At 41.0% G+C, this 24,900-nt stretch overlaps 1 protein-coding gene across 1 annotated transcript in view; it reads right to left on the bottom strand.

Moving 5' to 3' along the window:
• The window catches only part of FRMPD2 (FERM and PDZ domain containing 2), a 98,628-nt gene that overhangs the window by 13,227 nt on the left and 60,501 nt on the right, over positions 1 to 24,900 (bottom strand). The window contains 2 exon segments of the mRNA XM_036027506.1: positions 118 to 225; positions 1,119 to 1,261. Coding sequence (XP_035883399.1) covers positions 118 to 225; positions 1,119 to 1,261 — 251 coding nt within the window.

Raw genomic sequence — 24,900 nt, 5'->3', positions numbered from 1 at the left:
CTGCTTGTACCATTAAGCACATTATCAGAGGTTACCATGTGAGTGGAATGCCCACCAAGCCTCCAGATGAACATCTTATTAACTGTTTATATTCTGAGCTCTCCTAATAACTCTTACAGTTATGCTGAATCCAAGTGTCCCATCTTCTTTAACCAGTTCCACAAAGCAAATTCCACTGGCATTGGTTTCTGAAAGTGATGGAGAACAAGAAGAACCAACACCCTGCTGCAAAGAAACAAAATAAAGAAAGTGTGAGGGCACTTGTCCTGCCTAAGCAATAGCATCTCTTAGCTCTCACCTACTCTCAGGGACTGGCAGCATTGCACACCAAAACAGTTATGAACTGAGTTGGGCCAACAGGGGATTTGCTTCCAGCTTTAGCAGCTCCTGCCTATATCACCCTCAACCAGGCTTTTGATCTCTCCAACCTTAGTTTCCAAATCCACAGAGCTGGAATAAGAGCTCCTCTTCTAACTGTGGCTATGAATGATGCCTAGCACATAACAGGGACTCAATAAATTTAAGTCCTCTCCTATTTCTATTTAAGATGCAAATATTGTTACGAGAACTGAAATCATCCAGGCACTTCCTGGTACCATCACACATGACATCAGCCTAGTTATAACATGCTGTATACCAGATACTCAGCAGCTTCTTGAGCAGAAGAAAACCTCAGGAGGACCTTCAATCAACCCCAGCAAGAGTAGCTGCATTGGGTTTCTACTTTATAGTGGATGAATCTTTAAGAGAAGGATAGAAGAGAAGAATTATCTACCACACATGCCAGGCATTTTGCTTGGTATTGTGAAATAACCATATAGGGTTTGTTTATTTATTCATCCAATCATGCAACATTAATTGAGCACCAGGAATATGGCAGTAATCAGACAGACCTGCCTGTTATCAGACTACTAGTGAGGGAGAGAATTTTAATGAACTCTGCCCAGAAGATGGGACCAGAGATACTCCCAGCCTTTTGTCCTAATTGCCCCTTTTGCTTAGGTACTTTCTAGCCCACCCCCATGCGGGAAAATATAACACATAGGAAACTAAGCAGGCTAAAGTAAGCTTAAAAAAATTACCAGTTCAACAGAAGCCCTTTAGGCCTTGCTCCTTACAGAAGGGTGTCTTCCAAAGTGCAGTCCAGGGTGAAGGTTTCTGCTCTGGTGTCTCCTCCCCAGATTTGAATCTAAGCTCTGCTGCTGACTCCCTGATAGACCATGGGCATGTTCTTTTCCTCTCTGTTCCTCAAGTATCCCACCTATAAAAGGAATAAGGATAGTAATGCCCATAGGCTTGTCATGAAGCTTACATAACACACCCAAGTGCTTGGGCCCTTGCCTAACACATGGTTAAGCACTAAATAAATGTTCACTGCTAGTATTATTCTCTTGTTGACCCCACATCTGGTTCTTCATGTGGCATGCTGTCCAGGTGAGCGTGATGGCCAATTATGAAAGAACTAGAATTCTTCAACCCTACTGTGAACCAAATCCCGGGTACTTTTGTCTCCACAGCTCTGTGAAGAGGCATCGTTACCACAACCACAAAAGATAAAAATGAGGTTGAGAGCCTACAGTCAAGATGTCAGTGTAGGTAATAGGTAAACACAGTACTTGGAACCTCCCATAACCACATCAGAATTACAACTAAACTTCAGAACAACCATTATTCAGACCATCTGAAATCTAGGAGAACAGAAGTTCTATAACTAAGAATATGCATAAGAAGCCACATCAAGACTTGTAAGTAGAACAGAAATGAGGAACATGCTGGTCCCACACCCAAAATTGGGAGGGATACCTTGGCTGTGAAGGTCCCCCTAGGAGCAAGTGGTCTCAGCCCCACACCAGGCCCCCAGTCCAGGGTTACAGTGCTGGGAAGAGAAGTCTGCATTGCTTCGGACTGTGAATGCCAGTGGGGATTGTGGCTGAGTGAGACAACTTCTAGAGCTCCAGAAATTCATCTTAAAGGGCCTGTGCACAGGCTTACTCAGACTCACTCTCTCTGAGCTCCAGCAGTGGGGCAGCAGTTTGGAAAGTGCCTTAGACATATGGAGAGGAGCTGAATTGACTGGCATTATGGCAAGGACTGGAGGGTAACTTTCTCCCAAGCAGAAGTTTCTTTGCTAAGCCCTCCACCCACAGAGTCAGCAGGCTGGTGCCATATCTGAGTCTCCATCAACCTAGCTCACACTGTTCACCCCACCCTGGTGATTCCCTGAGACCCTGACCCACCCAACTTTTGGTCCCACTCAAGCCCTTCTCAGTGGATGTTCCATACATATGGCATGCCTTGGCTCACACTGCTAACTTTCCTAAAAATCTCACAAACAAGCAGTAACTGGCCTCTGTATCCTCCATACTTCTTGCTAAGTTACCTCAGCCTGTCACTAGCAGCAGCCAGTCTTGGTTCACAACTTGGCCTTTCCCAGGCGTCTCCAAGCCCAGACAAGTAACAGCCTTATGAAGATTGCTTTGTAGCTCAAGCCAGGTGGTTCTGGAAGGAGCACTGGTGGCAGTTGACCTTGACCTGTTCCTCTTGAGAGGCTCCACAGCCAGCACACCCAGGGGACAGAATCAGACCACACTGAACCACCACCAACCTTTGTCATGGGCAACACACTCAAGGGGTAGACTCAACAGTGACCTGAGCCCTGATGAAGTGATTCTGCTCTGTGGGATCAGCCTCCACACAAAAGGTTCTCTACCATGGTAAGAGTCAGTACCTACAGCTGATCTGCCTGGGGCTAAATCCCTCCCATTGATGTTTCAATGGTAATCAAGGCTCAACTAAAACAGTAGGGTGCACATAGCCTGCACCAAGGGAGGTATACCTGGAGCACCCAACTCAGGTGTCTGGGAAGGCTTTGCCACTAGGCCCTGCAGGACACCTACTACATAAGGCCACTCTATCAAGACCAGGAGACAGCGAGGCTTTACTTGATACATAGAAACAAACACAGGGAGACTTCCAAAATGAGGAGATAAAGAAGCATGTCCAAAATGGAAAAAAAAAAAAAAAACAACAAAACTCCTCAAAAAGAACTAAACAAAATGGAGACAAGCAATCTACTGTTGCAGAGTTCAAAACACTGGTTATAAGGATGTTCAATGAACTTAGGAGATGAGTAGAGGAACTTAGTAAGAACTTCCACAAACAGATAGGAAACATAATCATTGGAGGGGAAAACATAAAGAAGAACCAGTCAGAAATGATGAATACACTAACTGAAATGAAGAATACATTACAGGGAATCAACAATAGAGTAGATGAAGTCAAGAATCAAAACAGTGATTTAAAAGATAAGAAAGAAGAAAATACCTAATCAGAACAGCAAAAATTTTTTTAAATCCCCCAAAATAGGATAGTGTAAGAAGCCCCTGAGACAACTTCAAGCATACCAATATTGCATCATGGGGGAGCTGTAGGGAGAAAAAAGAGAGCAAGAAATTGAATGCTTATATGAAAAAATAATGATGGAAAACTCTCCTAACCTGGTGAAGGAACTAGACATACAAGTCCAGGAGGAGCAGAGAGTCCCAAACAAGAGAAACCCAAAGAGGCCCACAACAAGACATACCATAATTAAAATTCTGAAGGTTAAAGACAAAGAGAGAATCTTAAAAACACCAAAAGCAAAGCAATTAGGATGGCTGTGAGGCAGATGGGAGAGGAGCCCACTTCCCCTACACTCAGCTGGAATACCTAGATGATCTTCTGAGGAACTGAGTGAACAGCCAACAGAATCCTAACATATATGAAGTTTTGAGGCCTAAATTGCAGAGAATGTTGAAAAACAGGTGGTAGGGATGGTAAGGTCCCTGGAACCTGGGCAGGGACCAAGGCTGCTGTGGCCCTCAGCCCAGCACCTGTTGCCATGGTTGGCAGCAGCCACAGGATCTTTGAAGGAGAACCAGATCAGCAGCTCCCTCCACTACCAAAGCATGGAAGACAGTGTGGCATAACCATGAGAGACCTGGATGCTTAAAGTCATTGGGGAGAATAAAGACAAAATGGGAGACGCACAGAGGTGGTGTTCACCTGCTAGGATTGTGGATGCTGACCTAGGTAATTACAAGAGAAATTTGGGAGCTGGGTGACATCTGGAGAAGGGAGAAGAGTTGGGCCCTGACATACCCTGACCTGGATAGTGTCTGGTCAGTTAGAAAGTTGGGTTGTGTGTAAAGCCAGGTGCTTGTTAAGAATGGCAGTCTTAAACAAGTGGATTTTACTTTAAAAAAAAAGGCTCCCAGCCACTGTTTAAGGAACTCTTTTGCAGTGGCTGGCTTTCATGGCAGTGGGCTCGTTCAGTAGCTGGCTAGTGAAGAGGACTGTCAGAGCAGGGCAGCAGGGTTCAGGGAGTTAGCAGTCCCCAGAGAGACTTAATTTAGTGGGAGAACTGAACTGCCCTAAAGAGACTTTAAGAGTACACAGCACCCAGGCCAACAAAGAGGAAGAAGGTAGTTGAGTTACCCCTAATCAGTGCACCTCATGGACAGCACAACTGGTGAACTAAAGGTGCTGGCCTGGCATAGATGAACTGTGGGGGCCAGGCAGTGGTGGCGGCACATGGAGGACCTGGGCTAGAGGCTAGGCAACAGTGAATATCGCAGCCTAGGCCTGGTCCCAATGCTCACAAAACCACAGGAAGGAAGGAAATCAAACCCCAGTTCTCCTCCACCCCCAACATCTAGGAAGATCAGCAGAACTTGCTCTTTGGCAAGAGGCTTTTTTTTTAACCCCTCTTACAAGTGAGACAATAAGACTTAGAACTGTGAAAGGTCCAGAGACATATCCAGAGAGGGAGCACAGGGCTAATACCAACAACTGAGAAAATGAGACAAATTTCACTTTGCTATCCTATAGAACTTGCATGTTATTGTTTATTTGTATTATTTTTTTCATTATTTGTTCTTCATTTATTTTATTAGTATTTTTTATTTCTCTTCTTTCTATTAGTTTTCTTCATTTTATTCATTTGTTCAATTGCATTGATTGACTGGTTGTCTTTATTCTCTCTTTCATAGTGTATTTTAATTTTCCTTCTTTCACTTCACTTGTGTTCCAACAGCACACTACTCTAGGTCATGTATTCCTATTCTTGTTTTTCAGATCATATAGTTCCTGTCATATTATTGTTGTTCCAGTATTATTGTAAATAATTGTCCTTACATATAATTGTAAATACTACACAGCTCCCCTCCCGGATCTTAGACCATTTCACTATCTTCAGAGCCTTATTACTGTTTGGTTAACTCTATTCTCTTGCACACTACACCTGTTTTTCTATCCATTTTTTCTCACTACATCTCATAATCTAACCTCCCAAAAGCACTCTGTTTTTTTGGATTCAGCCCACAATCCTTCTGCACTTTGACAAGAGCCTTATCTCTTCTCCACCTTTTATAAAAAGTGGCTAGTGGGGTGAAATATCACAGTTAACACTACACTCAGTACACTTATTCAAAAGGTCTCCTATCTCTTCTTTTGAGTAGGTACTTTAAATCCAATAGAACATGCTCCTTCTGTCTTAATCCATTTTTTTTTTTCAGTTGCCCTGACTGGGAATCAAACCTATGACCCTTTAGTGTGTATGCTGGTACTCAATCCACTGAGTCAAACAGCCAGCACTGTCTTAATCCATTTTGCCTCCCCCCTCCAACTGATCACATAAAAGAGTAGGTGTAAGCTGAGAACACCAGTATACCTGGTAGAAGAGAGAACCCACTAACAAAGGAACCACTAACAGATAAAACAGGAAGATGGCAGAGGAGTGAGTGGAAACCACACTAGCCTCCACCCAGGATCAATCTGGAATTATGACTAAATGGTGGAGAAATTACCCAGAACAAACAACTGAACAATAGCGAGAGAGAAGCATCATAACCTCAGACAGACAGAAGAACCAGCTTCAACACAACTTCTCTGCACCTGCACAACAACATACAAGATGTGGTATGTAGAGTGACACTCAGTTAACCAGCTGGACAGAAGGACCCACCAAAAAAAGACACAATGACAATCAAAACCAATATATCCAGAACCCAACATAAACAACAGCCCAAGAGCAGTAGGTTCAGGAGATCAACGAGACTTCATGACTGAAAGTCACAGATCTCCTACCATAGAAGTTCACAACACAAATCAAGGGAGTGAGAACAAATCAGTTTAAGAAGCAGAGGCTAACAAGAATAGTCTCACAAACAATGGGAAGACAAGAAACAAACCTCAAATGAAAAGAAAGGAGGAAGCCTCAGGAAAGTGCTAAATGAAATAGAAGCAAGTCAACTATCAGATATTAAGTTCAAAGCAATGGTTATCAGGAAGCTCAATGAGCTCCCTGAGATTTACCAAAAACTACAGAGAAATAATGATGAATTCACTGAAAACTATATCAACATGAAAAAAGAAATAGAAACTATCAACAAGGGCCAAGAGGAAATGAATAATACAATTTCTGAGTTGAAGAACACAGTAGAAGAAATCAAAAGCAGGTTAGATGAAGCAGAGGATTGAATCAATGATATGAAGGCTAAGGTTAAAAAAAAAAAAAAAAAAAAAACACCTCCCAGGAAGAGGAAGAAAAGGAAAAAATACTCAGAAAAAACAAAGAGGTGTTAAGGAAACTGCAGGACCACATGAAACGTAATAATATCTGTATATCTGTATAATATCTTCTTCTGTTACCAGAAGAAGAAGAAGAAGAGCAAAGGAGAGAAAACCTGTTCAAAAAAGTAATGAAAAAAAAAAAAACTCCCCTAATATGATGACAGAAAAAGTCACATGAATCCAGGAAGCACCGAGAGTCCCAATCAAGAGGAACCCAAAGATGCCCGCTTCAAGACACATTATAATTGCATGGCAAAATTCCAATAATAAAGAGAGAATCATAAAGGCAGCAATGGAGAAACAACAAGTAACATAAAAGAGAGCCCCAATAAGACTAGCAGCTCACTTCTCAATGAAAATGCTGAAAGCCAGAAAGGACAGGCAAGAAATATTCCAAGCAATGAAAAACAAAGAGCTACAACTAAGACTACTACATCCAGCAAGGCTCTCAATTAAAATGGAAGGCAATAAAAGGAGTTTCTCAGACAAAAGAAGCCTCAAAGAATACACCTCCTACAAACCAGTACTACAAAAGATGCTAAATAGACTGTTTTGTGTTTTTTTTTAAAGGAAGAAAAAGAGTGAGAGAGAGAGGGACACAGATATAAAGAAGTAACATGGCAATGACTAAGTACCTATCAATAATAACCTTAAATGTAAATGGATTAAACATTCCAATCAAAAGACATAGAATATCTGAAGGGATAAGAAAATATGACCTATAATGCCTACAAGATACCCACCTAGGAACAAAAGACCTACATAGACTGAAAGTGAAGGGCTGGAAACAAATATTCCAAGAAAATTGTCAGGGAAATAAAAGCCAGTGTAGCGATACTGATATCAGACAAAAAAGACTTCAAAAAATGCCCATAAAATCAGACCCAGAAGGTCACTTCATAATTCTCAAGGGAAGAATCCATCAAGAAGACATAAACATTACAAACATATGGATGCAACATAGGAGCACTCAAATATATAAGGAAAATCTTGGAGGACATCAAGAAAGATATTGACAGCACCACAATTATACTAGGGAATTTCAACACCCCACTGTCAAAAATGGATAAATCTCCCAAACAAAAGATATTGTGGCAAGTATAAAGGACACATGGACAAAAACTAGGGGGAGTGGAAATGGGAAGGAGTGGGGAGGGCGGGGGGGGGTGGGCAAGGATGGGAGTGAAAGACAGAAAACTGTACTTGAACAACTAAAATAAAAAAGTGAACAAAGAGACATTGTGGCATTGAACAATGCCCAAGATCAAATGGACTAAACTGACTATATATATATATATATATATATATATATATGTATACATACATATATAATATACTATATATACTATATATACTAATGTCACAGGTGTGCACAGGTAACCAAGTTCTTAGTGATCGAGGACAAAGAATTGAACCGAACACACAAAGTTTATAGCATAAAGAAAGAGGGAAGATTTATTAAGTGATAGTACACTCCACAGGACACGGGAGTGGGCCAGCTCTGAGCAGAGAAAAAAAAGGGGCACGTGGGCTGGGGGATTCTATTCTTATAGGGCAGAAGCCCCCTTGCTAATCTTTGGCGGGCTTTTCCTGTGCAGGTACAAGGAGTTGGATTTCAAAGCTACTGCGCATGTGTGGTTTCCTATGATTTTCTTGACTGGCTACTGGAGAAGGGAGTCCCACGATGTTATTTCATTATAATGATATTATAATGAATCAGGGGTAGCCCGCAGGCGCATTCTATGATTCAGAGTTATCCCAGGAAACAGGAACAACCCGTCTTAGGGGGTCTTTGTCATGTATAGATGTTTTCTACCTCAGCCCTGTGGGGGCCTCTGGAGCTTCCTTCCTGACTATTTCCTGCCTTAACTTCCCCCTGAGAGACATGGTTTTTAAAAATCTTTTTGGGGTTGTTGAAGGATGAAGATCCGTCTTCCATAGCTGCTTTAGGCTTAGATTGGACAGTAGACCCTGCCTATTAAGAACCACGGAACTCTTGCCCTATTTTATCTAGAGGTTGAAGAGGAATTCCTGAGGCCACCGCGGATGCTGTATGTTGGTCAGCTTTGACATCGTTTTCAGGGATTGGTTGGAAACCTTGGAGTGTTATTAGTTTGACGTGGAATTGCTTAAGTCTAGAAGAAACAAATTTAACAAGTAAATTAAATAAGCAAGGCCCTAAAAGTAGTAAAACCAGCAGTGTTATTAAGGGCCCTAAGAAGGGTAATAACCATGTTAAGCCAGGGAACCAAGAGGTCAGGGCTTTTTTCATCTCTTGGCCCTGTTGATTATACTTATGTAGCCATTTTGCCTGTTTATAAAATTTTTTATGTTAGTTTTGATCATTCCAGAGTTATTTATATAGGTGCAGCAGGTTTTATTGATAACAGCACATACCCCTCCTTGTTTTGCTAGAAGATAGTTAAGGGCAAGGCAGTTATCTATGACTACATTTGCCAATGAGTTTACTGATCTTGAGAGTCCAGCTAGAGTACCAGCAGTATTTTTGGAGATTTTTTTTATAATCTTAGTGAGTTCCCTTAGAGTGGCCTCATGATAGGCAAAGCCTCCCCAGGGGGCTGCAGCGGCTATAGTGGCAGCAGCTCCAGCCACTACTAGACCAAAAGCTCATTTTTTTCTGCTGAGAGATGGACTTCCAGGACCCGTGGTTATATTTATAATGGTTAGGTCTTGGGGTGCCAAGGTCCCTAAGGTGCAGTCACCCCCATGTTTAGAGTTGCTGAGATGAGTATAAGCAATAGCTTCTTGAAATTTTGAATGATCCGTTAGCCAGTTATTGGGAGTCCCACATAGCCAGACGAGCCCCGGGGGTGCTGCAATAACTGTGGCATTAGTGGAGTTATATTTGTTAAGGAGGGCATATGGCAAGGGGGAAAGGCAGTCCTTAAAAGGGCCTAAGTTATTTCTCTGATCTTTCCCACCTGCAGGAGGTGGTAGAAATTTTGCTAATATTTCTTGAAGAGATTGGTTTAATTTCCAAGTAACATATTTAGAAGTATCGTTTGTATCTGCATTGTGAGTTTTATTAAAGCAACAATGGGTACTATTAGGAATACAGTTAGAACCATAATTTGGGTAGCATACTATATGTGACCAATTTAATGGTTTGAAAATTTCTTCCTCAGAAAGATTCTTTAGAAAGCTGGAACTTGAAAGAGAAGCCAGGGCTTGAAATGGGTTGATGGCCCTTGTATGAGTATTATTATAACATGGGGTACATCCCATTGTACTGTTGCACTTAAAAGAGGTGCTGGAGTAATTAAATGGCTTTAATTCTAGTGGGGTCATACGGAAACACAAAGGAGGATTTTGCTCCCATTTGACTTTTAAAGAAAAAGAGGAAGGCATGTAATTGGCAGAGGAATTCAAAGCACTGATTAAGGATTTATTAGCTATTGGGTAGGCTTTTATATGAGTATTGTATCTGGAAGGAGTTTCCGGGTTAGGATGACATATTTAACATTGGGCCAGGTTTTCTTCTGCTGCTAAGGTCCGAGAAGCATTTACTAGAAAATTTTCATCCCATTCTGTTATATAGGGTGCAGGAGAGTAGAGAATGGTTAATAGAAATAACAAAGACATTTTCATTTTAGACAATCCACCCAGATATGATTCCACCCAGAAGGAAGTGAGAAAGCCTTTATATGAAGCAGAGGACCAGTACGAATAGGAAGTTTTTAAGAAGTGCAACTATCCAGAACAATGGTGATTTTAGTGCACTGTTATTGGTTATTACTTATCTTTTTAGGGCTTCCTCCTTTTGAACAGGAACCTGAGGTCTTCCAGTGGCTCGCAGGTATAGTCTGGGCTTTGGGTCTCCAGCTGGTCCTGAGTTAGATTGGGATCCGTGGGGGCTAGTTTTACCCTGGAAATATGAACCCAACTATCGACCCCTAAGAGTTTTACAGCCATAGGGGTACTCAGGGCTACCTGGTAAGGCCCTTTTTATTTAGGGTTGAGTTGGTCTGCTGGTGATCCCTCCTTCCAGGTTTTAAGGAGTACCCAGTCTCCCGGAGATATGGCAGTTTGAAAATTCCCTTTCGGAGCTGGTAAAACTTTATTTCCATATTCCTGTAAAGCTTTTTGCACTTGTCCTAAGTTTATTATATACTTAATTGCTTGATGGGTTTCTGTATCGAATATCAGATCTAGAGTTAAAAAGGGCCGGGCATACAACATTTCAAATGGACTGAGTTTAGTATTGGCCTTAGGGGAGCCCCTAATTCTCATGAGGGCTATAGGTAGCAACGTAGCCCAGTTTTCAGAAGTTTCTTGGCAAAGTTTTGCTAATGTCCTTTTTAAAGTTTGATTTGCTTGTTCTACCTTTCCAGAGGACTGTGGTCTCCAAGCAGAGTGAAGATAATATTTTATGCCTAGAGCTTCAGAAACTGCTTGAGTGATCTTAGAAGTGAAGGATGGCCCATTATCACTTTGTAGGGATCGTGGAAGACCAAACCTGGGTATTATTTCTTTTAGGAGAGCCTTTACTACTTCTGTGGCCTTCTCTGTCCTTGTTGGAAAGGCCTCAATCCATCCAGTAAAGGTATCTACCAGGACTAGTAAGTATTTGTATCCTTTACAAGGAGGCATTTTGGTAAAATCAATCTGCCAGTCCTTTCCAGGATAGGTCCCTCTTCGCTGAATAGGTTCTATCAGCGGGGGCAGGGATGGCTTTTGCCCAGGATTGTTATAGGCACAAAGAGTACAAGCCTGGCAAATATTCTTTATGGTAGTAGCTATTCTCCTACCTATGAATAATTTGTTAACCATTGTCATTGTAGCATCCCTTCCAAGGTGGAAGGAGTCATGCAAAGCCTTTAAGAACTTCCACTGGGAGGCTTGAGGAAGGAAGAGCCTCTGGTCAATATATATCCAGGGTCCTTCATGGATACCTCCTTGCTCCAAAGCCCAAGATATTTCCTCAGATGTATAGTTGGGCTTGATATCTGAGACATTTACAGGGGGGAATAAAGCCATTTGTCTATCAGTCCCTAGCGCTGCTTTCTTTGCTTCTTGGTTTGCTCTCCTATTTCCCTGAGAGATATGGGACATATCCTTTTGGTGGCCTTTGCAATGCATAACTGCCACTTGCTTAGGGAGCCTAACTGCTTCCAATAAATTTAAGATTTCTGGTCCATGTTTAATAGGGGAATTCTTAGCGGTGAGGAGCCCTTTTTCTTTCCATATGGCGGCATGAGCATGCAGAACAAGGAAGGCATATTTGGAGTCTGTATAGATATTGACCCTTCTTTCTTGTCCTAGGATGAGAGCTCGGGTAAGGGCTATAATTTCAGCCTTTTGGGCCGAGGTTGAGGATGGAAGGGGCTGTGCCTCAATGGTGTTATATAAACTAACTACTGCATATCCTGCTTTTCTCTGCCTATTTTGTACAAAGCTGCTTCCATTAGTGAACCACTCATCATCAGGGTTTTCTAAGGGCTGGTCTAATAAGTCAGTCCTGCTCGATTGAGTAAGACTAATAATGTCTGAGCAGGAATGGATCAAATCTGGGGACGATTCTGTAGGCATTAAGGAGGCTGGGTTTAGGGTGTTACAGGTCTTTATAGTTACTTTAGGATTGTCTAGAAGAAGGGCCTGATATTTGGTCAGTCTATTTCCTGTTAGCCAGAGGTGCCCTTTCATTTCTAACACCCCTTGTACCTGATGTGGAGTTAAGACTTTTAACTTCTGCCCGAGAGTTAGTTTACTAGTTTCCTCGGTTAGCATGGCTATGGCTGCAACTGCTCTTAGGCACGGAGGCCACCCAGCTGCTACAGTGTCCAGTTTTTTTGAGAAATATGTAACTGGTTGAGGTTTATTCCCTAGTCGTTGGACTAAGACCCCTAAAGCTATCCCTTGCTTCTTTGCTATGTATAGAGAGAAAGGCTTACTTAAGTTGGGGATGCCTAAGGCTGGGGCTTTGATTAGAGCCTGCTTGATTTTATTAAAAGCCTGATCACATTCTTTTTCCCATATAATGGGTTCAGTGTCTGGCCCCTTAATGGCTTCATACAGAGGTTTGGCGATTAGCCCAAAGTTGGGGATCCAAATCCTACAGAATCCTGCCATTCCTAAGAAGGAGCGAAGCTGCTGTTTAGTAGCAGGTGGAGTTAATTCAGTAATTGCTTTAATTCTTTCCTGTGATAATTGCCTACACCCAGGAGTCAAAATATACCCTAAGTAATTTACTTTTTGTTTGGTAATCTGAGCCTTTTTCTTTGATACCCGATATCCTCTTTTAGCTAGGAAATTCAGAGTCTGGATGGTATTTTGATCAGAAGCCTCCTTGGAGGGGCTGCAGATTAGTATGTTGTCTACATATTGTAAAATGGCCCCTCCTTCTAGCTGTACATCTCTAAGATCCTTTTTTAATACCCTAGCAAAGAGATGGGGACTGTCCCTAAACCCTTATGGCAATACAGTCCAAGTATATTGCTGATGTATCATTGTCTTTGGATCAGTTCACTCAAAAGCAAATAAATACTGAGAGTCAGGATGCAAAGGGATGCAGAAGAAGGCATTTTTCAAATCTAATACTGAATACCACTGAGCATCATCTGGTATCTGCGAGAGCAAGGTGTAAGGGTTAGCTACTATTGGATGTAAAGGAACTACTGCTTTATTGACTAACCTTAGATCCTGGACTAGCCTGTATTCTCCTGTAGGTTTCATCACTGGTAAGATGGGAGTGTTGCAAGGAGACTGACAAGGGACTATGAGCCCATGTTGTATAAATTTAGTTATGATGGGCTGTAAGCCCTCCAAAGCTTCTTGTTTAATAGGATACTGCTTCCTGTGAGGGTAATCTGACCTGGGTTTTAACTGGATTTTAACCGGTAATGCAGTCTTTGCTCTTCCAGGAATTCCTGACTCCCAAACTAGTGGGTTTACTGTATCCAGAACTGAACTTGGGATTTCTTCCTGATTTTGAACACTACTGATTATCATCACCTTACTTAACTCAAATGGCACTTTAGGGAACAACAAGATAGTTCCCATCCGAGCTAAAAGGTCCCGGCCTAACAGAGGAATAGGGCACTGAGGAACAATTAAAAAGGAGTGTTTGAATATTCGACTCTCAAATTGGCAAGTGATAGGGAATGTATAGAAATATGCCTTAGGATTTCCTTCGACCCCCATTACTTTAGTTGATTTGGAGGAAAGAGGTCTAGAGTAAGAGTTAAGGACAGAGTAAGTGGCCCCTGTATCAACAAGAAAGTTGATTTTCTTACCTGCCACATCTAGAGTTACCCGGGGCTCCTCGGTAGAGATGGGAATATGAGTATTCCCTGGGGCCGACCTGTTCCCCGGGCACCTTTAGTCCTCAAGAGTAGCCATGGCCTTGGGAGATGACCCCTTTCCACTATGGGAACGGGGGCAGTCTACCTTCCAGTGCCAGGGATCAGAACTGAAGTTCTTGCATAGAGGACAGGGCCTCGGAGGTGGCTGAGTGCAGTTCTTTGACCAGTGTCCAGGGCGCTTGCACTTATAACAGGTCTGATCCTTTTGCCCCTGATTCTTTTGAGGCCTCCCCAAGCTCCCCTGATGGGGCTGGTTTCCGCCAATGGCACTACTAAAGGCTAGTGCAAGGAGCTCTGCTTGCTTCTCTCTTTCCTTCTTTCCCTGTTTTCTTTCCTCCAAATCCCTATTGTTAAAGACTGAAAAGGCTGTATCCATGAGCTGATCTAAGGGGGTCTGCGGGCCCATTTGTAATTTCTGAAGCTTCCTGCGAATATCAGGGGCAGATTGACTTATAAAATGCTGTCCTATCAAGATTCGACCCTCTGGGGATGAAGGGTCCAAGTTTGTATATTTTTGGAAGGCTTCCACTAGTCTGTTTTTGAAGAGAGCTGGGTTCTCTTCCTTGCCCTGAAAGATTTCCCTAACCTTTTCATAATTCACAGGTTTCTTGATGCAGTTTCTCATTCCTGCCAGTAAGCAATCTATCATTGCATCCCTACTCCGGATCCCTGCCTGAGTATTGTATCCCCAGTCAGGTTCCTGGTCCGGGACAGCTTGGGCAGCTGGCTGGTTAGTGCCAGGGTTCTGGGTATGCAGCTGATCTGCATACTTACGGGCCTCCTCCCAGATCCACTGTTTCTCATCTGGGGAACAGCAGGTGGTCAGAATTATGTACAAATCCCTCCACGACATACTAAATGCTAGAGTAAGAGTCTGGAAATTACTAGTGAAACGTGAAGGATCCTCTGAAAAACTTCCAAGCCTGTCTTTACATTGTTGTAAATCAGTTATAGAGAATGGCACTTGTACCCTTATAGCACCTTCAGGGCCTGCTACCTCCCTCAAGGGTAGGAGTGCAGGAGTGGTAGGGAGATAAGAAGCACCACTTCTAGTATGTCCTGCAGGGCTGGGTTTTTCCTCAGCTGGTGGCTTTAGGTTGTTTACAGCATAGGGTGGTGGAGAGGTCGCTTCCTTTAAGGTAGGGGCAGAGACTCCAGAACTCTGGGGTTCCCTTAATCTCCCTTGAGAGACAGGTGGGGAGCTAAGGAGAGTATCTTCTAACTGATCAACACTTGGGCCTATAGGTTTTGTCAGGGTGGGGCTGGAGCCAAACGAGGGATCTCGGTACAGAGCCATAAATGCCTGCACGTAAGGAACTTCAGACCATTTGCCTTCCCTCCGGCAGAATAGATCTAGCTGTAGGATAGTATTATAATTTTTGCTCCCATTCTCAGGCCATATTTCTCCATCCCCTAATTTATATTGGGGCCAAACTGTGTTACAAAAGAAAACTAATCTCTTCTTTTTTAAATTTTTGGGGTCAAATTTATCCCAGTTGCTAAGAATGCAACCCAATAGTGATTTGGAAGGGATGGAAGATGTAGTTCCCATCTCGACTGCAGTGATCCTAAGAGAGAAGGAAAAGAAACACAAAGATACTCCTTTGCAGACTAGAGGCGTCCCTCTCTTTGCTGCCCTTAGGAGATTCCTAGTGGGCCATGGGCGTCCCCTGGGATCCCACTGAACTACCAGACGTCTCTGGCGAAAGAGATTCTAGTGAGAGAGATACTCCTTTGCAATCGAGAGGCGTCCCCCTTTTCTTGCCTCAGGAGCTTCCTAGTGGGCCACAGGGCGTCCCCTGGGATCCCACCGAACTACCAGACGTCTCTGGCGAAAGAAATCCTAGTGAGTGTCGGCCGACAGAAATCTAAAAGACTTGAGAGAATCACCACAGTCTACTTTTGTCTCTAACTATTGGGAAGGAACCAGTCCTGCATTCTTGAGCAATTGCCTATAATCCCAACAATCCCAGACTCTACCCTTGTGGCCCTAGTACATTTCCATTTCTGTATTCTTCATCTATGGGGACCCTCATTTTCCTGTAAGCTTTAAGATCTGGGGCAAAGGAAGTGTGTTACTAGAAAAATAATTTCTGGCCTTGTAAACCATTCAAGAAGCACCAAGATGATCTTATTATAAAATGACTCTTTTCTAGATCACAAAGAAGACCCTTAAATATCTTATGTAATTTTCCAGAGCTTTAAGAAATTGTACCTGCGTCTGAAGTCTCGCAGAAGGGACCTCAAGAGATGTCTAAAATACCACCCTTTATACTGGAGGCGGATCTCATAGAGGGACAATGGACTGAGAGGGGAAATTAAAATACCCTTATAGGAACAAGTAAACCACCTTAGATTCCCAAATTCAATTAATTAGGTAAGAGTGGCTCTACGCAGCCATTTAGTAACCAGCGACCAGCAGGCACCTGTTGTGTGGTTCTGAGCGATGTTGCTGCTTACAATGAGAGTATACACGTGGCAAAGATGGGAGTGGCTCATTCCTGCAACTGTACTTAGCGCTAGCCTGTCAATGACCCCAAGGTAGATATCCTAGTACAAAGACAGCAGGAGCCCTTCATACATAAAAGGCAAGTGGGGTATGAGTGAAGGTATAAAGACCAGAAGTCAGTTGGGGAGGAAAAGCATAAAAGACTATCTGTGGGCCTGATGAGGAGACTGCAAAAGGAAGTCATAGCGCAGGTGAACTGGTGACTGATATCCCGCATGGAAGGTCCGACTATGCCTATTGGGGGAGTGGCCGCGGGGTGGGGCAGTGTTTTGTGCTTTCCACAGTGTGCCTGACCGTTGTGCGGACATTTTCTTGTACCTGGCGGGGACTAAGGCTAACCCCGTTCCGCATCCAAGTCATTCTATCACAGGAGTCTTCAAGCGGCGGGCGCCCTTGTGGCTTTTAACTGCCCGACCTGTGCCCGCAAATTAGCGGCCGACCTTCCATCATGGAACATCAGAGTCACCGAAACAGAATAGGTGATAACGGAAAAGGGCATCCCAGGTGTCAGAGCAGCAAAGAAGGCTTACCACTCCGGTGTCTTCTCCTGGCTGGCTCGCCAAAAACTGTCACAGGTGTGCACAGGTAACCAGGTTCTTAGTGATCGAGGACAAAGAATTGAACCGAACACACAAAGTTTATAGCATAAAGAAAGAGGGAAGATTTATTAAGTGATAGTACACTCCACAGGACACGGGAGTGGGCCAGCTCTGAGCAGAGAAAAAAAAGGGGCATGTGGGCTGGGGGATTCTATTCTTATAGGGCAGAAGCCCCCTTGCTAATCTTTGGCGGGCTTTTCCTGTGCAGGTACAAGGAGTTGGATTTCAAAGCTACTGCGCATGTGTGGTTTCCTATGATTTTCTTGACTGGCTACTGGAGAAGGGAGTCCCATGATGTTATTTCATTATAATGATATTATAATGAATCAGGGGTAGCCCGCAGGCGCATTCTATGATTCAGAGTTATCCCAGTAAACAGGAACAACCCGTCTTAGGGGGTCTTTGTCATGTATAGATGTTTTCTACCTCAGCCCTGCGGGGGCCTCTGGAGCTTCCTTCCTGACTATCTCCTGCCTTACTAATACTATACCACATATAATATACCACACAAACACACACATATATATAATTCCTATATACATATAGGACATTGAATCCCAAAGAAGCAAAATACACATTCTTTTCAAATGCACATGCAATATTTTCCAAGACCACATGATAGGACACAAAACAAGCCTCAACAAATTCAAGAAAATTAAAATCATATCAAGCATTTTCTCAGACCACACGGGACTGAAACTAGAAACCAACTTCAAGGGAAAAACTCAAAAAACCTCAAATTTCTGGAGATTAAATAGCATGCTATTAAACAATGAATGGATTAAGAATGAGATCAAGAATGAAATCAAAAAGTTTCTGGAAAAAAATGAAAATGAACTCACAAAAATCCAAAATTATGGGACACAACAAAGGCAGTCAGTCCAGAGGGAAGTTCATAGTGATATAGGCCTACATAGAAAAGACATAAATATTTGAAATAAACATCCTAACTACACCTCCAAGAACTGGAGGAAAAACAACAAATACAGCTCAGAGCAAGTAGAAGGAAGAAAATAACCAAGATCAGAGCAAGAATTATATGACATAAAAACTAAAGGAACAATTCTAAGGATCAATGAATCCAGGAGCTGGTTCTCTGAAAAGATAAACAAAATCAACAAGCCTTTAGCAAACTCATCAAGAAGAAAAGAGAGAGGACTCAAATAAACACAATCAGAAATGAAAAAGGAGAGGTTATGACTGATACCACAGGAATACAAAGGATTGTAAGAAATTATTATGAAGAACTATATGCAGGAAATTTGAAAACCTAGGTGAAGTGGACAAATTTCTAGAAAAATATAATCTTCCAAAACTCAAAGAAGACAAAGCACAAACCTAGAACAGAACAATAATAGCTGATGAAGTCAAAGCAGTAATGAACAAGCTGCCAGCACACAAGTTCTGGACCAGGTGGTTTCAGACCAGAATTTTACAAAACACTTAAGGAAGACCTAACCCCTATCCTTCACAGATTATTCCAAAAAATTCAAGCAGAGGTAAGACATTAAACTATTTTTATGAATCCAGAATCACCCTAATTCCAAAACCAGATGAACATACAACAAAGAAAGATAACTACTGGCCAATAATGATGATGAATATAGACACCAAAATCCTCAACAAAATATTGGCAAACCACATCCAACAATACATTAAAAAGATCATCTGCCATGACCAAATTGGATTCATTCCAGGGATGTAAGGATGGTACAGTATTTGCAAATCAATAAATGTGATACATCACATAAACAAAAGCAAAGACAAAAATCACATGACCCCACCATAGATGCACAAAAAACATTTGATAAGGTACAGCACCTATTTATGATAAAAACACTCAGCAAAATGGTAGTGGAGGGAGTATTCCTCAACATGATAGAGGCCCCATATGAGAAACCTACAGACAACATCACACTCAATAGGGAAAAACTAAAAGCTTTCCCACTAAGATCAGGAAGAAGGCAAGGATGTCTGCTTTCACCACTCCTATTCAACATAGTATTGGAAGTCCTAGACACAGCAATCACACAAGGAAAATAAAATAAAAAGCATGCAAATTGGAAAAGAGGAAGCAAAATTGTCATGTTTGCAAATGACATGTTAGTGTACATAGAAAATCCTATAGACTCCACCAAAAAATGACTTGACTTAATAAATAAATCTAGCAAAACAGCAGGATACAAAGTCAATGTCTAGAAATCAAAGGAATTTTTGTATACCAACAATGAAACATCAGAAGTAGAAATCAAGAAAAAAAATCCCAGTTTATATAACAACAACAAAAATAAAATACCCAGCAATAAACCTAACTGAGAGGGGTAAAAGACCTCTACTCACAAAACTACATAACACTAAAGAAACAAATCAAGGAAGACACAAACAAATGGAAATATATACCGTGTTCATGGACTGGAAGAATTAACATCATCAAAATGTCCATGCTACCCAAAGCAATTTACAAATGCAAAGCAATATCTATTGAAGTACCAATGGCATATTTCACAGACATACAACAAGCACTTCAAAAATTTATATGGAACCATAAACGATCCTGGATAGCTGCTGCAATTTTGAGAAAGAAGAGCAAAGTAGGAGGGATCACAATACCTGATACCAAACTGTATTTGAAGGCCATGGTAATCAAAACTGTCTGGTACCAGCATAAAAACAGACAGACCAATGGAACAGAAGAAGAGCCCAGAAGGAAACCTAAGTCTCTATGGTCAACAAATATTTGACAAAAAGGGCAGCAACATAAAATGGAGTAAAAATAGCCTCTTCAACAAATGGTGCTGGGAGAGCTGGACAGCTACATTCAAAAGAAAAAAAAATGAAACTCGAGCACCAATTCACACCATACACAAAAATAAATTCAAGGTGGATAAAAGAGTTAAATATAAGTCATGTTACTATTAAAGTCTTAGAGGACAACATAGGCAGGAAAATCTCAGATATTTCACGCAGCAACATTTTTACTGATATGTCCCCCAGAGCAAGGGATATAAAGGAAAGAATAAACAAATGGGACCACATCAAACTAAAAAGCTTTTGCATGGCTAAAGAAAATAGCATTAAAATAAAAAGAGAACCAACTGTATGGGAAAACATATTTGCCAATGATACCTCAGACAAGGGTTTAATATCCAAATATATAAAGAACTCACACCACTCCACTCTAAAAAGACAAACAACCCATTAACAAATGGACAAAGGACTTGAACAGACACTTCTCCAAGGAGGACATACAGAGGATCCAGAGACACATGAAAAGATACTCAGTATCACTAGCTATCAAAGAGATGCAAATTAAACCCACAATGAGATACCACTTCTCACCATTCAGAATGGCCATCAGAAACAAAGCAACAAACAAGTGTTGGAGAGATTGTGGAGAAAACGGGACACTAGTGCACTGTTGGTGGGATTGTAGACTGGCACAACCACTATGGAAAACAGTATGGAATTTTCTCAGAAAACTAAAAATGGATCTGCCTTTTGACACAGCAATTCCACTGGAATCTATATCCTAAGAACCCTGAAATACCAATCCAAAAGAACCTATGCACCCCAATGTTCATAGCAGCACAATTTACAATAGCCAAGTGTTGGGAGCACCTAGGTGCCCAGCAGTAAGTGAATGGATCAAAAAACTGTTGTGCATTTACACAATGGAATTCTAGGCAGCAGAGAGAAAGAAGGAGCTTATACCACTTCTGACAGTATGGATGGAAATGGAAAGCATTATGCTAAGTGAAATAAGCCAGGCAGTGAAAGACAAATAGCATATGATCTCACCTTTAACAGGAACCTAAACAACAGAACAAACAAATAAGCAAAATATAACCAAAGACACTGAAATTGAGAACAGACTGACATTGTCTGGGAGGGAATTTCAGGGGAAAAGGGGGAGGGAATTTACAGGAACAAGTATAAAGGACAAGTGGAGAAAAACAAGGGGGTGTGAAAATGAGAGAAAGGTGGGCAGGGCTGGGGCAGTGGGCTGGGATGGGGGTAAAAGACAGAAAACTGTACTTAAACAACAATTAAAATGAAATTAAAATATATATATATATATTATATATATACAGATTTGAAGAGAGATACTACCTCTGTGAAGTAGAAGTGAAGAGATTTTGGTGTAACTCCACCTAATTTAACCCAGATTGAGGTGGCATTTTAGTAATTTACACAATAAATTTTTTGAAATTAAAAAATAAAGAAACAGAAAGCAGGAAAAAAACCCATTTGCTATAACAACAAGAAAAATAAAATACCTAGGAATAAATCTAACCAAGGATGTAAAAGACCTGTACTCAGAAAACTATACAACACTAAAGAAAGAAATCAAGGAAGGCAGAAAAAAAAAAAAACAGAAGCTTATCATGCTCATGGATTGGAAGAATTAACACCATCAAAATGTTTACATTACTGAAAGCAATTTGTAGATTCAATGCAATACCTATTAAAGTACCAATGGCATACTTCACAGATGTAGAACAAACATTTCAAAAATTTATATGGAACCATAAATGACTCTGAATAGCTGTAGCAATTTTGAGAAAGATGAACAATGTAGGAGTAATCACAATACCTGATATCGAACTACATTACAAGATTACTGAAATAAAAATAGTCTGGTAATAGCATAAGAACAGACACACAGACCAATGGAACGGAACAGAGAGCCCAGAAATAAACTCAATCTCTATGGTCAATTCATATTTGACAAAGGGGGCAAATGCATAAAATGGAGTAAAAGTAGCCTCTTCAACAAATGGTGTTGGGATATCTGGACAGCTACATGCAAAAAAAAAAAAAAAATGAGACTGGACTATCAATGGACACCATACACAAACATAAATTCAGGGTGGATAAAGGATTTAAATATAAGTTGTGACACCATAAAAGTCCTAGAGGAGAACATAAGCAGAAAAATCTAAGATATTCCAAGCAGCAATATTTTCACCCATATGTCCCCTAGAGCAAGGGACATAAAGGGAAAAATAAACAAATGGGACCTTATCAAAATAAAAAGCTTTGCCATGGCTGGCGTAGCTCAGTGGATTGAGCACGGGCTGGGAACAAAAGTGTTCCAGGTTCGATTCCCAGCCAGGGTACATTCCTGGGTTGCAGGCCATAACCCCCAGCAACCGCACATTGATGTGCCCCTCCCTCTCTCTCTCTCTCTCTCAAAAATAAATAAATAAATAAATAAATAAATAAATAAATAAATAAATAAAATCTTAAAAAAAAATAAAAAGCTTCTGCATGGCTAAAGAAAATGGTATTAAAATGAAAAGAGAACCAGTTGTATGCAACAACATATTTACCATATCTGCCAAATGACACCTTGGATAAGGGTCTGATCTCCAAAATATATAAAGAACTTGCATGACTCCACTCTAAGAAGACAAACAACCCATTCAAAAAATGGGCAAAGGACTTGAACAGACACTTCTCCAAGGAGGACATACAGAGGGCCCAGAGACACATGAAAGGATACTGAACGTCATTAGCCATAGGAGACATGCAGATTAAGACCACAATGGGATAACACTTCACACCAGTCAGAATGGCCATCATAAACAAAATCAACAAACAACAAGTGTTGGAGAGGATGTGGAAAAAAGGGAACCATAGTGCACTGTTGGTGGGAGTGCAGACTGGTGCAGCCACTATGGAAAACAGCATGAAATTTCCTCAAAAAATTAAAAATGGAACTGCTTTTTGACCCAATGATGCTACTGCTGGGAATATACCCTAAGAATTCCTAAACACCAATCCAAAAGAACCTATGCCCCCCAATTTCATAGAAGCACAATTTACAACAGCCAAGTGCTGGAACCAGACCAAGTGCCCACCACTAGATGACTGGATCAAAAAACTGTGGTACGCTTATACAATGGAACACTACACAGCAGAATGAAAGAAGGAATTCCTACCTTTTGTGACAGAACAGTTGGAACTGGTGACTATTATGTAAAGTGAAATAAGTCAGGTGGTGAAAGACAAATGCCATAAGGCCTCACTTATAAGAAGGATCTAACCAACAAAATTAATTAATGACAGAAAACAAACAAACATAAACAGACATGGCAATATGCAAAAGACTGACAGCTGCTACAGAGGAAAGGGGAATGATGGAAAGAAGGGAAGGGATTAGTCAAAGAACATGTGTTAATGACCCATAGACATGGATAATGGTATAGGGATGACTGTGGAGCAGGGGGTGGGCAAAGCGGGAAAAAATGGGACAACTGTGATAGAATACACAATAATAAAAAAGAAGTCAAAGGTCAAATAAAGTTCTTCCCAGATAAGAAAAAACTAAAGGAGTTTGTCACCACCAAACCAGTATTACAAGATATGTTAAAAGATTTTCTTTAAGAATAAGAACAGGGGGGATATATTTAAAAATATGAATATTAAGTGGTAATAAAGAAACAATTTCTTTATATGCAAATAGATTAAATGCTTCAATCAAAAGATATATGGTGGCTGAATGAATAAGATAACCAGACTCTTACATATATATGCCATCTATGATAGACTCACTTCAGAGGAAAAGATGCAGTTTCAAAGTAAAGGAATGGAAAAAGATATTTTATGAAAATGGAAATAAACTGAAAAGGTAAGGTACCAATACTTGTATGAGAGAAAATAGACTTTAAAACAAGGCTATATCAAGAGACAAGGACCCAGCAATTTTACTTCTTGGTACTTATCTGAAGAAACCCAAAACTCTAAATTAAAATGACATATACATTTATATGTTCATTGTAGCATTATTTAAAATAGCCAAGATGAAATCAACCTAAGTGTCCATCAATAGATGAGTAGACAAAGAAATGCATAAATACAATGGAATATGATTCAGCTCTAAAAAAGAATGAAATCTTGCCATCTGCAACAACATGGATGAATATAGAGGGTACTGTACTGAGTGAAATAAGTCATACAGGTAAAGACAACTGCCAGATATTTTTATTTATATGTGGAATATATAAAAAAAAGCAGAGAAGAAACAGACTTGCAGATACAGAGAACATTTTGACAGTTGTCAGATGGAAGAGGTGGGTTGGGAGGATGGGTAAAAAGGGAAAAGGCATTTAGAAGTACAAATTGTTTGTTACAGAATAGTCATAGGGATGCAAAGTAAAGCATAGGGAGTATAGTCAAGGATATTGCAGTAACTATACATGATGTCAGATGGGTACCAGATTTATTGGGGTTATCACTTCATAAGTTATATAAATGTCTGATCATGTGGTATACCTAGAACTAATATAATATTGTACATCAGCTGAAAATTCTGGAAAAAATTAGGTTGAGAGAGGTGAGACAACCTGACCATGTGAACTGGAGTACCAGCAAGAAGAGAAGGTACACAATTCAACCTGGTTAACAGAGGAGTGCTCACAGTTTTCAAAGGTTTTCGCAACATCTAGAGAAGCCAATAAAGAGAGCTAAACACCATGGACTACAACAGTGGTGCTGTTACCTTTTCTGATTCTGATGAGTGAAGGAGGGGGTGGCTCACCGAAGCTAGAGAACAGTTCCATGGCAAAGCAAAGTGTGCTCACTGGTGGAAGGACATAGCCAACCCCAGCACAGGCAGAGCATGACAAGCCTGTCCTCCTCACTCATGCCCCAACTACAGGTTTCTACCAGGGTGTGAAGCAACATCAAACACATCTATTTATCTCTGCTCCTCATTCCTGGAAAAGAGGTCCTTAAACCCTTGAAATTTCCTAAGTCATAAGAAACTAGGAGAATCTTTTGTTCTAATATTTGATTTTTAGCCCTGATTCCTGATAGAGATCTTAAATCCCTTGGAATTTCTTGGGAGATAGAA

The sequence above is a fragment of the Phyllostomus discolor genome, chromosome 5, assembly GCF_004126475.2.
Source record: "Phyllostomus discolor isolate MPI-MPIP mPhyDis1 chromosome 5, mPhyDis1.pri.v3, whole genome shotgun sequence".
NCBI lineage: Eukaryota > Metazoa > Chordata > Mammalia > Chiroptera > Phyllostomidae > Phyllostomus > Phyllostomus discolor.
This window is presented reverse-complemented; position numbering and strand designations above follow the sequence as displayed.